We start from the raw sequence: 17,542 nt of genomic DNA, 5'->3' as shown, positions 1-17,542 counted from the left end.
CAGCCACTTTCACCTCCACCTTCTCAACTCTATTTTGTATCTCTTCCTTGAAACCCTCTATATCTTTTTTAAAATCTCCTATTTCTTTTTTAATGTCTTTTTTTTTTGCCACTTGCAATTTTTCCATAGCTTTTAACATTTTTGCCTCCAGAGCATCAAATTGAGACTGCATCTTGTCTAATGAATGGGTTCTTGCCCTAGTTGCTCTTCCTTCTGACATGTACAAAGTCACCAAACCCTGAAAAAAAACACCAATTAGGATGCAGCACCCAGTCCAATAGCTTAAGATGAGTTCTTTTAAATGAGACTAATTTCGTCTTCCTCCCACTTTCCTAGGCAAAAATATTGATTTTTCACAAATTTGGCAGTTTTTCCCCCTTTTAAAATGGCAATCGTTCTTTCTCTATGGTAAAGCTCAAGTCCAGAGAGGTCTTTCTTGATCTCAATTCCTTCCTAGTTCAAAGGTCAGATGTCACAGCTTTTATAATCCTTACAGACTCTATTTTATTGGCCAGTCCTTTTTACTTCCTGCTACAGCTTGCTCTGATCTCACATCCAAATCTCGCAGCCTCCGAAGCTCATGAAGAAACTGCAACCCCGAATTCCAAAACAATATATCCTTTCTTCAGTTATCTTTCAAGGCTATTGTTTTTACTGCCTCTGGTTTTCACAGACTGGGTTTTTATCCAATTATGCCTTCATTCAGTTCAGTTTGTTTAAATTCAACAGTTTATGAGAGTGGATATTCAGCAGAGCTCACTAGTGCGTCGTCCGGGAACTCCCCCTCTTGTTTTTAAATTCTGTTACAGCTGTTTACTCTCAGAGTTTCAGAGTTCCAACTTGACAAAATAATATTTCTTATTCAGTAGCTTTTTATTTCATCTGTTTATAATCCACTCCAAGTTAGAATAGTTTCCAAGTCTCCCAAAGTCTTTCAGAGTGAAGATAAAAATAGATTAATGTACCTTGCAAAGATTCTTCACGCCCCCGGCTCGTTATCATGCAGTTAAAGTCAGTTAAAGTCCGTCCGTCATTGAGTGTCTGGTTTTCGACCGGCTTAAGTCAAATTTATGACTATATTATCACAGCAGAGAATGGCTGACAAATCCAAACGCCGGATATCAAAATCTGAAGGAGAGAGTTCCCCCACTCTTCCAGATCAATATCAACAGCTTAAAAGGAAAGAAATGTCATCTTGGATTAACCCTTAACTAGGATTAATGGGCATAGACTCCCCTCTCAGAGGTCTGTAATACCCTGAACTGTGAAAATAAAATCTCCCTTATCTAGGGAGCTGCAGCCTGTCTTCCAGCCAGACCAGAAGTCCCCCCAACCAACACTTTTCAAGCAGGCACAAAACAGCTTCATGCTTAGATCATATAATCTTTCAAAGATCAAATAACTGGGAATTGACAAGAATAACAACACATCCAATATGGATATCTGACCATGCCCCATTGAGCATAGAAATAGAAATAAAAGGTGAACAGGTTAAAAGAATATGGAGATATAATAATATGATTATGACTAAAGAAAAAGATAAAAAATTATGGAAAATCGGTTACAATTATATTTTAAGGAAAATAGGGGGACAGTGGCCACAGATATTCTTTGGGATGCAGCTAAAGCAGTAATTAGGGGACAATGTATAATGAAGGAAAAGGAAATAAAAAAGAATGGTTTTCCAATAAGACAGGGAAATTACAAGAACTGGAGATGTTACAAAGACACCAAGCAAAGAAATTTTGCCCTGACAGGCAAAAATTAATTAAAGAACTTAAGAGACAATTAGATTCTCTTGACTCTATAGCACTTTGGAAAAAACAAACTATGGTAAGGAATGAATTTCAGAGGATCACAATAAACTCAAATAGGAGATTGGCAAATTATTTAAAGGATAGAAGGCATAAGCACAGGGTGAAAAGTATAAAAATACATGCAAATTCAACGAAGGAGATTAGAGAAGCCTTCCTGGATTTTTATAAAACTTTATATGCAAAAAAAGATATAGTTGAATTTGTGGAGCAAGTTGGAAAAAATTTAAAAGATCAGGATAAAGAAAGCTTAGAGAAGGAAATAACTATCCAAGAAATAGATGAGGTAATAAAAGGGTTAAAAACTGGGAAATCTCCGGGATTAGATGGCTTTACAGCAGAATTCTACAGGGAGATGAAAGGAATATTGACCCCAGAACTGCAAATAGTGTTTAATAATATTTTAAAGGGAGGAAGGGCTCCTAATACTTGGAGGAGAGCGAAAATAACTTTAATAGTGAAGCCTCAGAAGGATCCTCAAGAAGTGGGCTCGTACAGACCAATAAGTTTATTAAATCAAGATTATAAAATTTTTGCTAAAATAATGGCAAACAGATTGTGAAATGTAATACCTCATATAATAAAAGAAGATCAGTATGGGTTTGTGACAGGTAGAAGTATAGCTCACTCCATAAGAAATATATTAAATGTAATTTGCCATAACCAGGGGAAGAAACTAGGATTACTTAAATTAGATGTATACAAAGCATTTGATACACTGTCCCATGAATTTTTGTGGTCCATAATGTCGAAATATGGAATAGGCCAGCCATTTATAAATACAATTCAGGGAATTTACAGAGAAGGTACAGCAGTTGTAAGAGTGAACAACGAACATATGGAACAATTTCCAATCTTAAAGGGAGTAAGGCAAGGCTGTCCACTTTCACCAGCCTTATTTATAATGGCAATGGAACAATTGGCTGAAAGAAATAGGAATTCAGGTAGGATAGAAGGATGCAGGATGGGCAAGGAGGAGATGAAAATTAATTTATTTGCAGATGATATAATTATGATTATAACAAATCCCCAAGAGGGAATTAAGGAAACGAAAATCATACTAGATGATTTTGAAGCGATATCAGGGCTAAGAATTAATATGGGGAAATCAGAAATAATATATTATAATGTGAACTCAAAGGAAAGGAAGGAAAGTAATAGGTTAACCAAAATAGGAATGGGAGTCAAGAAATTTAAATATTTGGGAATAGAAATTTATAAAAATACTAATAAGATAGTGGAAAAAAATTATAAAAAGGTATGGAAAAAGATAACAAGAGATATGAAAGGATGGAGGAGGAAGACCATGAGTATAACTGCTAAAGTAAATAGTGTGAAAATGTTTTGGATACCAAAATTATTATATTTATTTCAAACAATACCATTAGAAATGGACAAACAAAAAATGAGTATCTGGAACACAAAAATACGAGAATGGATTTTTGGTACTAAGAAATTTAGAATTGCAAAAAAGGTAGTATATAATCATAACTCCAAACTAGGATGGGGAGTACCGGATATAATAAATTATTATGAAGCTTTTCAACTTAAAGCATTATTAGAAATAGAAAGAGAAGAGAATCAGAAATGGGTTAGGTTTGAAAATGAAGCTAACAAAGGGGTAGGGAAATTTGGTTTTTTTACAAATAAAAGGGCTAGAGAGCTTAAATTGGATACAGGACCAAGGAAAAGTACATTAATGATCTGGAAAAAGTGGCAGCCAAAATGGTTAAAACGAATATCCAGTTGGTCACCTTTGGAAACCTTGGAAGAGGAAGGTATAGACTATAGATGGGGGGAACTACTTTAACAAAAAGGATATAGTAGAGTACAGGACTTGCTATCTGCAAATATTTAAAACCATTTCAAGCTCTTGGGGAGGCAGTAGGTGCAAAATACTGGTTAAAACCTGCAGGCTTATACACAAAAATTAAAAAAATAATTAAAAATAGTGACAAATATAGAAGAACCAATAGAAGAGATTTATAAATTAATGGAAAAAAACCAAAAAAGGATTGGTAGGGGTAATTTATAACAAAATGACCTCAGATGAAGAAGGAATAATAGCCCACCTTCAAAGAAAATGGAGTACAGAATTTCAAATAACAGAGCAAAAAGCTAAAAAACTAATGGAAGGAATTAAGGGAATAAAAATACACAAGTTTAGGGAAATTGAACTAAAATGTTATACCAAATGGTACAGAACCCCTTACACCTTAGTTAATATGTTTCCAGGACTAAGCCCAAACTGTTGGCATTGTAGAAAAGTGAAAGGGTGGTACTCCCACATGTGGTGGGAGTGTCATGAAGTTTTAAAAGTATGGGAAAATATAGTAAGAACAATAAATAAGCTTTTTCATGTTAAGCTAAATATAGATTTTGAGCTAATGTTGATGAGCACTTTAGGCAATGCAATAGTAGGGGAAAAAATCAAGATTAAAAGCAATGGTATTAGCAGGTAAAGCAGTAATAGCAATAGGGTGGAAAGATAAAAATAAATGGACAGAAAGAACTCGGCATAATTATCTGTTTGAATTTGTTCAATCAGAGATAATGGACATAATAAACCGAGATTTGCCATGGGAAGATAAAACATCAAGGATCAAAGAAAAATGGTTGCTTTACCTAAACTGGATGAAAGAGGAACGGAAGGAAGACGTTCAATGGAAGCTTCAAGCCCTATGCCCCTGGATGGAAGAAGTTTAGACTGAGGGGGGAGGGATGGGGAAGAAAAATGTATAATGGAACAATGAGACAATGAAAAATTGTATATTTTAATTAATAAACAATAAAAATATGGAAAAAAAGACAGACTGGGGGAGCGCAAATGCCACAAGATCACCCAGCCAGCTCCAGAGTGGAGTGGGGGATTTGAACCTGGGTCTTCCAGAAGTAGTCTGACATGACACCACCTGGCTATCACACTTGTGACAGAATGTGACTTTTTGAAACAAGAGAAGGACTCGCGATAAGAAGTTTAAATTAAGGGCGGGGAGGGAAGGTACTGGTTGGATGTTAGGAAAAACTTTTTTACAGTGAGAGCTGCTCAACAGTGGAATCAGCTATCGAGAAAGGTGGTGAGCTTCCCCCATCCTCACTGGCAGTCTTTAAGCAGCGGCTGGGCAAACAATTGTCAGGGATGCTCTAGGTTGATCCTACATTGAGCAGGGGGTTGGACTATATGGCCTGTATGGTCCCTTCCAACTCTATGATTCTATGAGACATAAAGCATTAAAGGACTGAAAAATCTCCCCTTCCCGGTCATCATCTGAGAGACAGAGAAACTTGGTCCTGATTATGTCTGTCCTTTTCTTACATCCCCATTCAACATTCCAAGAAACCTACAAGAAAGCAATAAAGCAAACTAGAACAGCCCAGATGTTAATGTTTTTTTTAAAAAAAAATCAAAATCAGGTTTTATTGACATTTCCATATAACCATAAACAGTATTTCCATATAACCATAAACAGTATACAAGTAATAAAACCTATCCACCACCAACCCCAACACCGACACCCAACACCCCCCTCAACCTAAGGAGCATAGAGGGTAGTTACGTAATATACAACTTATTTCCATTATCAATTCTTATTATTTACCCAAATATACAAATTATTCCATGTCTTTTTACAGTCTTGTAAATTACCTCCTCTTAGTCTAACAGTAAGAATATCCATCTCTGCAACCTCTAGCAATTTCTGTATAAATTCATTTCTATCTGGAACTTTTGATACTTTCCAATATTTTGCATAAAGAATTCTCGCAGTAGTAATTGCATATAGCAATATTTTTTTTTCATGTCTAGGGAGATTATCTTTACACACATTAAGTAAATACAATTCAGGGGCAAGCCGCGTTTTTATTTTTAATATTTTCTGTATCCACATATTAATTTGGGCCCAATATTTTTTCGCTATTTCACAATTCCACCAAATATGATATAGAGATCCTTTTACTCTCCTGCACTTCCAACAGCTGTTGGAGTATTCAAGATAAATTTTACTCAGCCTTTCCGGCGTTAGATACCATCTATACATCATCTTGTATATATTTTCTTTATATACAGCGGATTTGGTAAGCCTTAAGTTTTGATTCCATATTTTTTCCCAGTATTCCATCTCAATGCTGTATCCAAAGTCTGTCAACCACTTTACCCAGCTTTCCTTAACAACTTCGCCCTGCAGTTTAATTTCTAACCCAGATGTTAATGTTAATGTAGCTACTGTTACATTTTCCCATGTGAAATTTACTTGCAAACGTTTGCTCGATTGCATCGAAAGTGCATTATCCAATGTGTGTGAAAGCAGCTGACTTTACTGGCTACACTCAGATCTCATGCTCTTTGGTTTGTGGAAAGAGCGAGCCTAGAAATAACTTGGGCTTGAAATTACATTACATGTAAGCTACTGTTAATGTAGTTTAAGATAACGAAATCAAGTGCAATAATTACTAAGCCAACATGACTCATCGGCCATGACTCATCATGCTAGGCCCACTGCCACTATTCCCAGATAGGCAGCAACATGGGAAGTTCACCAAGTTCCTGAAAGGCCACCATACCTGTCTGTTTAACTGTATTTGGATAGGTGGATCATGAGTAATGCAGCCTAGGCACCAGCCAATGGCCTGACTCTTATGCCCCTCCATGGCATCCCCCTGTATAATCACCTTGTTCATCTCATCCTCGACACGACAGTTCCCAATCCCCAACTCCAGCAACTGTGTCTCCGTTTCATTGGGAAGTCCCCGATACCAGATGCTGTACTGAGCGGTTGAGACATTCCTGGCAGGGAGTAGCTCAAGGGGGAGGGAGCCACTGAATTGTAGGTGATACAGCTTGTCTATGTTGCTAGAAAAAAGAACAACAAAACATTGGAAGCAGGGAGGGGTCAGAAGTCTTATCTTCTTCTAGATAAAGAAGTGGGAGTGATTTTGCACAGCCTAAAGTCTTGGGGCTGAATCCTCTGCGTTTGTTCTGCTAACACTAGCACTTTCCCCTGACGTGAGAGGTGCTGAACCCTCAGCCTTTAACACATTGCATGTTTCAAACCAAAGCTGTTCTCCTTGGCAGCACTGCTACTGAATGTGCCGGTGGGATCTTTCTTTCAAGCCCAAGTTATTTCTAGGCTCGCTCTTTCCACAAACCAAAGAGCATGAGATTAGAGTGTAGCCAGTAAAATCAGCTGCTTTCACACACATTGGATAATGCACTTTCGGTGCAATCGAGCAATCGTTTGCAAGTAAATTTCACACGGGGAAATCCCCTTGCAAACAATTGCTATAGCAAAAGGGGCATTATTCGATGAGTGAGCCTTACAGTGTGATCCTAAACAGAGTTACACCCTACTAAGCCCATTCACTTCACTGGGTGTTCAGTCTGCTTGGGACTGCACTGTTAATGTATCTTAAGATAATGAAATCAGGTGCAATAATTACTGATTTCAGCACATGCAAAAAGATGCTCCAACACATCAGCAGGGTAAATTTTTGTTTAAGAAGAAGATGACTGCAGATTTATACCCCGCCCTTCTCTCTGAATCAGAGACTCGGAGCGGCTTACAATCTCCTATATCTTCTCCCCCTACAGCAGACACCCTGTGAGGTGGGTGGGGCTGAGAGGGCTCTCACAGCAGCTGCCCTTTCAAATACAACTCCTACAAGAGCTATGGCTAACCCAAAGCCATTCTGACAGCTGTAAGTGGAGGAGTAGGGGATCAAACCCGGTTCTCCCAGATAAGAGTCCGCACACTTAACCACTGCACCAAACTGGCTCTCAGTTGCTGTTTGCAAGCAGACTCTGTATGCCTATATATGAGTGACAGAGACATATATATGCTTCCCAGGGAGACATATGGTTCAGACTTCACAGCAAACCATGCCTCCCTGCTATGTGAGTAGTGGCAGAAGGGGCCCTCAAGTTGCAGCCAGCTTATGGCAACCCCTGCGGAGGTTTACAAGGCAAAAGACAAACAGTGTGTGGTTTTCCATTGCCTGCTGCTGAGTAGCAACTCTGGACTTCCTTGGTGGTCTCCCTTCCACATATTATCCAGGGCCAACCATGCTTAGCTGTCGGGATCTGATGAGATCAGGCCATCTAGGTCAGGAACATTAAAAAGGAGGTTCAGGCTTACTTAGAATCAGGGCTCAGATTCAGTGGGAGCTCCTGAACCTTTCTGAGAGTTCCACTTCCTCCTTCTGAGAGTTCCACCTCCTTGTCCATTGAATAGTAGGTGCAGCTGCATAACAATCCCATAACAAACCATCTATTTTTCTACAAAACGACCCCTGCTTAGAATCACAGAGTTGGAAGGGACCTCCAGGGTTATCTAGCCCAACCCCCTGCACAAGGCAGGAAACTCACAAATACCTCCCCCTAAAATCCCTGTCCCTCCCCATTAACTAATTACTTTCACATACACACTCAATTACAGATAACTCTTACATTTGAACCAGCAAACAGTGTTTGAAATTCATCCTGCCAATCATGATTCCAAATGGGGGGGGGGGGGGGTGGAATTCCAGAATTTGGAAGCCTTGCTTGTGCAGCAACTAAGCACAAGAGACTGGTTCATATGGAAAGGAAGTGTAAAGAAGCAAGGACCTTGTTGGGAAGAAGGAAAGCAAGAAGGGCTGCACGAGCAAGGCTGATGCTCTTTGGAAGATTGTTCACATAAAGCCATCATCCACTGGTTCAAAAAACCCCCACAGGAGTGGGACTTGGCTGAGAAGCCACTGACCTTTCCATGCAAGCCTGGGCGATGATATTGGCCCGGAAGCCCAGCACAGCAAACACGACCAGCGTGGCCAGCACCGAGGTGAGGAAGTTGACGATGGAGACAAGCAACCCGTCAATGTGGCAGTTGTTGTCTCGCGGGTTGTAGCTGGAGTAAGCGATGATGGTGCCGAAACCCAGGCCCAGCGCAAAGAACACCTGGGTGGCTGCCTGGCGCCAGACCTGCATGTCACCCCAGATGGACAGCTGGGCAGAGAAAAAAAATGGAGAGCAGAGGGTTACACAGAGAACTGTCCACAAGGGCTGAACTTAAGAAAAGGGGAACAATACATGCTTAAGAAGAAGATATTGGATTTATACCCCACCTGATTACTCTGAATCTCAGAGTGGCTTACAAATTGTAAGTTACAATCAGTGTTCCCTCTAAGCTGAGTTAGTGTAAGCTAGCTCACAGTTTTTTAGCCTCCGGCTCACACATTTTTATCTTAGCTTAGGAAAAAAGGGCCCCAGAGCAAACTAATTTATGCAGCAGCTCAGAACTTTAATGCCAGTAGCTCACGAAGTAGAAGTTTTGCTCACAAGACTCCACAGTTTAGAGGGAGTATTGCTTACAATCTCCTTTACCTTCCCCCCACCACACCCACAACAGACACCCGGTGAGGTAGGTGAAGCTGAGAGAGCTCTAACAGAAGCTGCCCTTTCAAGGACAGTTTTGTGAGAGCTATGTCTGATCCAAGGCCATTCCAGCAGCTGCAAGTGGAGGAGTGAGGAATCAAATCCACTCCCAGATAAGAGTTCACACACTTAACCACTACACCAAACTGGCTCTCATCCCACCCATTTCTTTTAAATATTTTTTTTAAAATTGTAACATTTACAGATGGTCTTTGGGGAGAGAAAGGATCAGGATCTATTTTACACAGACATGGATCTATTGCCTCATTACATAGATGGAAAGTGAGAACTTAAAATTCTTATCAGTACACTTTATCATCATACACTGCAATCATTTAAAAATAAATATACAACACTCCTCTTTTTCTATACAGTTTGCCTTAAACTTAGCTGGTCTTATCCCACTCTCTCTTTTTAAGCAATCCCAGGGTAAACCTCTGGCATCCCCAGTTCATAGAAGAAGCTATGAAAAATTCTTGTCTTGGAGAGGCACAGCCATGCTGGGCTCAATGGTCTGACTCAGTGTAATACAAGTGCATACAGAATCTTTGGGGGGGTGGGATATAGCAGAGTACCTGTCCTGGATGCAGAAGGGCCTGGCTACTTCAGCTAAAGAATCTCAGGAAGCAGACATTGGGAGAAGACCTTCGCCTGGGACCATGAGCTGCTGTCTATGGGCCCATATTTGACTTGGTGCAAAAAAGCTTCAAATGTTCCTTTAGGCAGCAGTTCACACTTAACTGCATTTCTGGCTGTTCAGCTTTTCACCATGGCATTCAACATGGGTTGGATATTGGATTCACTCAGTCTTGCCCAATTCCCTCCAATACATCAGCTTCCATCCCACATGGACTTTGTCCAGGCTGGTCCCACGATCTCCAGTGCAGCTATAATGGTAGAAGGGGATGCTTTCCTCTCTCTTTCATCAGCAAGAAAACCCCACCTGTGCCATTTCAAGCTCTTTGCAATTTTGAATCAGCATGCAGCCAGGGTTTGTGACCTCTCATTCAATCTAATCAGTTTTTGCATGTTACTACGAGTGTGGACATAACTGTTGTTTCAAAATGGGAAAGGAAGGGGAAATCTGTTTGTGGGAAGGAAGGGAGCACTTCACCTGCAACAGAGTTTCTACATGGGGCCCCACTGTCTCACCTTGGGTGTGAACATGATCCTGATTCCATCCATTGCCCCGTCTAGCAGCAATGCCCGCACGAGGAAGCAGAAGAGAACCACGTAGGGAAACAGAGAACTGAAATACAGAACCTGCAGTGGGATTGAGAATACGGACAAGCATGAGTGAACGATGTTAGCTTTCAGAAGAATCATCAGCACAAAAGGGTCATTTTAGACTTTCAAACTATCCATCACTTCCTTTCTTAGCTTCTACACGTGAGGCAGGTGAATACTTTGATTTGGAATTGGTCACAGATGTACCACTTGAATGTAATTTTGATTCCATGGGTGGGAGAGAAGAGCATCCCTCATCCACAGCCATCTGACTCCCTGCTCAGCTGCTTCTCAGCCCCATAAGGCTGTCCCAGAACCTACTGGGGCAATAACTATCTGGAGCCTCATGCTTAGAAATCACTATACTGTTGAACGTTTAACTGATGAAACCACAAAGGGCTCAGTTTAATAGGTGGGGTAGAGATTTAAGAGAACAGTGTCCTTTTAAGTTTGTTTTCCTGGAGATATTCTAGCTTTAGTGCATTACTGTGGAAGATAAAGCATTATTACAGTTTTGCTAATTTGAACAATGAGCACCAGCTTGGTTAATGAACTCCCATGTCTTGTGTTTAATTCAATGCCGCAAAGGAATGCACCCATTTAGGGATTTTGTCCATATGCATAATGAGTTTCAGGAATTAAGTAGTCCGATGAAAGAATTTTGTAACCAGCTGACAGTTGTGTTACTGTTCAACCAGGGTGTCCCTACCTAAGAGGAAAGAAAACAAATTTAGTTGCAGAAGTCCAGACCTTGCCAGAGGACTTGATGCCTTTAATCATGGCGAGACACACCAGGGCCCACGCTGCAAAGAGGCAGCCGGCAAGAGCTGGATTGAAGCCTCCACTCTCCTCAATGGAGCCGGTCACGTTCAAGGCGTTACGGTACCAGAAGTAGGTGGTGGGAGAACTGAGGGTGCACTCCCTTTCTAAGAAGAGAATAAAGGGTCACAGGAATCATTCAGGAGGGCCTTTGTATAAACAGAACAGGGTGACTAAGTGAACGCCTATAAAATCCAGGGTAGTTTTGATTGAATCATAGAGATGGATTTGATTGAATCACAGAGATGTCCTCTAGGGTCATCTAGTCCAACCCCCTGTACAATGCAGGAAATTCACAAGTACTTCCCCTAAGTTCACAGGATCAGAGCACTGTTGTCAGGTAGCCATCTAGCCTCTGTTTAAAAACCTCCAAGGAAGAAGAGCCCACCATCTCTTGAGGAAGCCTTTTCCACTGAGGATCCACTCTAACTGTCAAGAAGTTCTTCCTAATTGCTTTGCTCATTGTAAATATTATACCGACACACTGTTTATCTAATTTTGTCATTCGCTTTTGTTGCAGTTCTGTTGTATTTACTATACCGCTCTTTATTATAATAATAATTTTTTTAATTTATATTTTTAATTACTACGTGGCTTTTAACTGTATAATCTGCCTTGAGCCTAACTGAGAAAGGCTGGACTACAAAAGTAGTAAGGAAATGAATAAGAGAACAGAGACAGCAATGCAAGGGTCTTAGGGACGATCTGTGGAAGGTGAATTGTCCATCCGGGGAAATCTACAATGCCAAACACAGGCAGAACAGACCACACATGCACCAACTGTCCACCAGTCTTTACTAACCTTCTTCTGTGTGGTTGGATGCTTCTGGGCAACTTTCCCAAGGTAGGGGAAGCTGGAAGGAATTGCCCAGGTAGTAAATACTCCAGGCAATGATGACATTGTAATACAGCGCAACAAAGGAGCATACCTATGGAGAGGGAGTAAGAAAATCAGTACCTCCACAACCAAGCTGGGCATTGAGGTAGTTGCCCTGGGAGGAGAGGAAGGGGCTGTGATTCGGACAGGATCCTAAGCCAAGCCCCAAATGGGGGCAGGTAGCAGTGACTGCAAGACGCAGAAATGTTTAACACGCAGGCACCAAGGATATTCAACAGGAAATTAACCCCAGAGGTCAATGATTCACTGGCATGCCACATGAGTCTGAGATAAGGACACCAGCCTCCAGGTGGGACCTGGGGATTCCCTGGATTTACAGCTTATCTCCAGACCACAGTTCTCCTGAAGAAAATGGATGCTTCGGAGGGTGGACTCTATGGCATTGAGGTCCCTGTTCTTTCCAGGCTCCATCCTCAGATCTCCAGGAGCTTCCCAGTTTTCCCAACACACACACACACACAGTAGGACCTGACAATCCTAGTCGGAGAGGGTTAAGAGACCAAGCTCTTCTCCCTACAATTTACATGGAGTTGCCTCCCACTGTGTCAGACCATGGGCCTACCACACTCAGTCTTGTCTACTCTGACCGGCAGCCGCTCTCCAGAGTCACAGGCCAAGGTCTTTCACATCCCCAACTCCCTGATCCCTTCAGCTGGAGATGCCAGGGACTGAACTTGGGCCCTTTCTGTGTTCCAAGCCAAGGCACTGGTACTGAACCCTTCTCATTACTTACAGCTGCCAGGACACTGACAGGTGGCTGAAGCAATTACATATGACAAACCTATATAGATTAAAAGGAGGCAGACAGGCCTTGACCTGGACAGCCCAGGCAAGCCCAATCTTGTCAGATCTTGGAAACTAAGCAGGGCTAACTCATGCAAATACTTGGATGGGAAACTTCCATGGAATATCAGCAGCCAGGAGGTGGGGCAGGCTTTATTCAACCACCTCCCTGAATATCCTCCAGGCCTCCAGTAGGGGTCAGTCACCAGAGGTGCACACTTCCAGGTGTACACTCACAAGTGCACACACACGCACATATTTAAAAAATACAAAAATACACCCCTGAATAAAGAAGGTGGACAGCAAAGAAAAGACATTCCTTTTAGCCACATAAACTAGAATTTCCCCCCATGGGCTGGTTATGTGCTGCTGGCAGCCAGTTGCTGACCACTGCTTAATAGATTCAAACACCACCACTGAAGACTCACTATGCAGCTTGCAAAGCCAATGCCCACTAGGCGGGGGCTGATGTGCTTCCAGACCCCAATGCTGCCTTGGCGGATAATCTGTCCGGCTGCCAGTTCCAAGAAGAAGAGTGGAATCCCAATGACGAAGAGGAGCAGCAAATACAGCAGCAGGAAAGCTCCTGTGTGCGGAAAAACAGAGAGATTCAGGTACAAGCATTTCCCTGCACAACAGGCACCAGCTTCCCTTAAATCACCTGCTTCTTTGAATCAGCAATAATTTCAGGCTAAGGGGAGCCTGATTTTACCATCCCTCCAACTTGCAGAACTGAAGAGCGCCCTTTTTTCTGTACTTGCTGCTTCCAAGTAATTCATATGAATGGACTAGATCCAGGGCTTTTTTTGTAGCATTTGCATATTAGGCCACACACCCCTGATGTAGTCAATCATCTTGGAGCTTACAGTAGGCCCTGTAATAAGGGTCCTGTAAGATCTTGGAGGATTGGCTACGTCAGTGGGTATGTGGCCTAACATGCAAAGGAGTTCCTGTTACAAAAAAAGCCCTGACTGGATCATATCATAAGGAACAGCATATATGATATTACAAGGCAGGCTCATAAACAGCTCCTTCCTGGTCACCTATGGTAAATAAAGATTCCCTCCAAGCAACCACAGATCTGTTAAAAGTCCAGGTGCCTTGCTAGCTAAGAAGAATTCTCGCCCAGCCCCAAATGCATCAAAATGACCCCTTCCTACTCACCTCCCCCATTTTGATGGCAGAGGTAGGGGAACCGCCAAACGTTGCCAAGCCCCACAGAGAAACCAACTTGAGCTAGGATATATTGGGCCTTGGATCCCCAGGCAGGCCGGGCGGGGGGCTCATCCAGAAACAATTCCTCACTGACTTCACCTTGGTAGTTTGCTCCGGACTCTAGGTCTACTTTGGATTTTTCCATCAATGGAGATGGGCAACACACACACACAAAATAAAAAACCTTGCAACTAGGTCCTGTCACACACTTATACACTTGTCAGCATGCAAAACTCAGTTATGCACACAAATGACTTGCACAATGGCCAATGCTAGCACATTTTCTTGTTGAAAATGCTGTCACACAAGCAAGCATACACACTTTTTTGCACTTTACCATTTGCTCTCCAATTGCGCACGTTAATGTGTGTTGGCTATCCTGCATAGTGAATTGGGCACCACAGGGCAATGCTTTATGCAAGCAGAGACAGTCGCTCGCCGTTGTGCCCTGATGAGCCCCTAATGCCAACAGGAGCTCTCACTTCTGTGCCAGGAGTCCTACCCTGTCACACATTCAATCACAGCCAGTGGAGCAAATTTTTGATATGGACCCTTAGATAAAGAGCAGTCACACATGTGTACAATGCAAGCATCCGATACACTGAACAAACTGCCCTCACAGTGAAACGCTCACACACAACCACACTTGGTGATTCCACGGCAGGGGATTTGAGTCTGGAAAGACAAGAAAATATAGACTGAGTGAGCAGCAGGTGAAGCTATGTGTGAGAAATATATGCAGCCCCCCCCACCCCCCGCACTGAATCAGACTACTGATAAGGTGCTGTGACTCAGAGGCAGAGCATCTGCTTTGCATGCAGAAGGTCCCAGGTTGTGTCCCTGCAGTCTCCAATTAAAAAAAGAAAAGGATGGGGCAGCAGGTGATGTGAAAAGACCTGGAGAGCTGCTGCCGGTCAGAGTAGACAATCAAACTCAGCATAAATCAGTTTCATCTCTCCATGTAGCTCAGTATTGTCTACTCTGGCTGACAGCTACTCTCCAGCAGAGAAAGGCCTTTCTCAAACAACTAAATACTTTTTAACTGGACATGCCAGGAACTGAACTTGGAATCTTCTACACCCCAAGTGGGTTCTCTACCACTGAGCTGTGGTTTCTTCTCTGGGCTGTAATAAAGGGCATTCTGGTCCCCCCTGTCACCAGCCAGAGACCCAAGGGACAGTGGGAGGTTACACTGGCTCCCTCCCAGGAGGGTCATCATGGCAAAGGGGAAACCAATTTAGAATCACAGAGTTGGAAGGGACCTCCAGGGTCATCTAGTCCAACCCCCTGCACAATGCAGGAAATTCACAAATACCTCCCCCTAAATTCACAGGATCCACATTGCTGTCAGATGGCCCTCTAGCCTCTGCTTAAAAACCTCCAAGGAAGGAGAGCCCACCGCCTCCCAAGGAAGCCTGTTTTACTCTAAACTGTCAGGAAGTTCTCCCTAATATTGATCCGGAAACTCTTCTGATTTAATTTCAACCCACTGGTTCTGGTTCTACCTTCTGGGGCAACAGAAAACAATTTCACACCATCCTCAATATGACAGCCTTTCAAGTACTTGAAGATGGACTTGAAGATGGAACTTGGACCCAGCAACTGACCAGAGAATGAGCTTCCTTCCCAACCACCTTATGACCACAATTGTCCAGGAAAGGTCCCTCACTCTGGCCTTTTGTCATCAGCCAGGAGAAATAAAAAATTTCTGAGTAGTTGAGAATGTGAAGTTGACTTATACTGACAACCCAAACTGATCCATACTTACCCATTCCTCCCACCGGTCTTATTTCTGGTTTTTCCTATTTCCTCTTTCTATTTAAATCTCCCCCCTTCTATTCTGCCTCAGCCTCACAGCCTTTTGACAAACCCTCGCAGCTACAGAACAGTGAGCCCACCCCACCCCTTGCCAAGCTCCTCTGTTCACCAGTTCTTTCTTGAATGCATCATGGCCTGGCTATTAACGTTGGCTGTTCACCATGCTGTGTTCCATTCAATTACCAGCTGCAAACTGCCCACCCAGAGAATCATTAACCTCCTTTCTTGGTATCCAACCAGAGAATCTTACAAATGTCTCTGCACCATGTAAAAGACCAGAGAGATAGGGCAATGCCAGTTTCTACTGCCAACTGTTCTGTCTGCCTTTGTATTAGTAGCAAGCCTTTGTTCTGTGCTTTTTCTTTGTTGTGGCAGCAATGCCAAACTCTCTCGACATTGCCTAGGACAGAGATTCAATGCCAACCTGACCGTCAGAGAACAAGGAGAGCCAAGGTCAGAGATAAAAGGCAAGGGCAGGTGCCAGAGCAGGGGGGGAGGGAGAGTTCAGGAAAGAGGCAGAGCTGGCACAACACAGTCCATGCCTGCCTACGGGTAGCGCTAGCTCTCTGTCTCTCTCTCTGAATATTAAGCAAGGCATTGTAGCTTTACAGCGTCAGGCTATGCACATGATGGTTCTCTTAGGGATGTACGGTATTTTAAGATCAAACAGGATGCAAGACTGTATTTGAGGGCTCTCTGTTGCAAAGATCTTTCATGATCTATTATTTTGCCCCTTTAATGAAACTTTTGGCTGGAGTCAAGCCCTGACTCAAATGATATCCCATTTACACGTGCAGCTGAAGGTTTAGCACATACTTACCTGCCCACAGGTGAGCCTGCCCAAATTCACCCAAATTCACAGGAGGAGAGTGTCACCAGCAGTGGGTCTCCCTACATGCAAAGTAAGCATAAAAAGAAATTTGAGTTAAGAATAAGTCAAGGTGCTCTAGGGTAGATTTGGTGTCCCATCCTCTACTCACAGCCAGAATACAAATCTGAGCTTTGGAAAGGTCCAATGCAGTACATAGGCACATGGGGCCACTTAGTCATAGAGAATCATCCGAAGAGAGCATCCAGAAGCAGTGGCAGCCTGACTCCTCTTGTGTTGCTTGGTGTTCCATTATGACATTTCCAGCTGACAAGATCCCATTGGTCACCCCATTCAACAAACATAAAAGTAGTATTTTTATGTGACAGTAACCATTTTTAATTGGGAGAGAAAGTGGCATGGTCTTGGAAGCTAAGCAGAATCAGCACTTGGATGGGAAACCACCAAGAACAGCTCTTCAGAGGAAGGCAATGGCAAACCGCCTCTGTTTCTCATTTGCCTTGAAAAAGCCTACAGTTGCCAGATCACATTGGGCAAGGTATAATACCATAGAGTCCACCCTCTAAAGCAGCCATTTTCTCCAGGGGAACTGATCATCATAGTCTGGAGGTCTGTTATAATTCCAGAAGATATCCAGGTCCCATCTGGAGCTTAGCAACCCAAAAAATCCCCTTGCTCAGGTTACCATAAGGGCACCATGAGGGCACTTAAGTACATAATCAATTTCAATG

At 42.6% G+C, this 17,542-nt stretch overlaps 1 protein-coding gene across 1 annotated transcript in view; it reads right to left on the bottom strand.

Annotated features, from left to right (window-relative positions):
• SLC6A16 (solute carrier family 6 member 16) overlaps positions 1–16,873 on the bottom strand; it is a 45,275-nt gene extending 28,402 nt beyond the window's left edge. Inside the window, exons 1-8 of the mRNA XM_060256769.1 lie at positions 16,803–16,873; positions 14,114–14,839; positions 13,378–13,535; positions 12,071–12,197; positions 11,200–11,375; positions 10,375–10,485; positions 8,552–8,793; positions 6,483–6,663 (exon numbers count right to left, since the gene is read on the bottom strand). Of these exons, the coding sequence (XP_060112752.1) occupies positions 6,483–6,663; positions 8,552–8,793; positions 10,375–10,485; positions 11,200–11,375; positions 12,071–12,197; positions 13,378–13,535; positions 14,114–14,309 (1,191 nt within the window). The 5' untranslated portion in view covers positions 14,310–14,839; positions 16,803–16,873. The remainder of the gene's footprint in view (positions 1–6,482; positions 6,664–8,551; positions 8,794–10,374; positions 10,486–11,199; positions 11,376–12,070; positions 12,198–13,377; positions 13,536–14,113; positions 14,840–16,802) is intronic.
• Between the last annotated feature and the right edge of the window lie 669 nt (positions 16,874–17,542).

This window comes from Heteronotia binoei, chromosome 15 (genome assembly GCF_032191835.1).
Source record: "Heteronotia binoei isolate CCM8104 ecotype False Entrance Well chromosome 15, APGP_CSIRO_Hbin_v1, whole genome shotgun sequence".
Classification (NCBI taxonomy): domain Eukaryota; kingdom Metazoa; phylum Chordata; class Lepidosauria; order Squamata; family Gekkonidae; genus Heteronotia; species Heteronotia binoei.
This window is presented reverse-complemented; position numbering and strand designations above follow the sequence as displayed.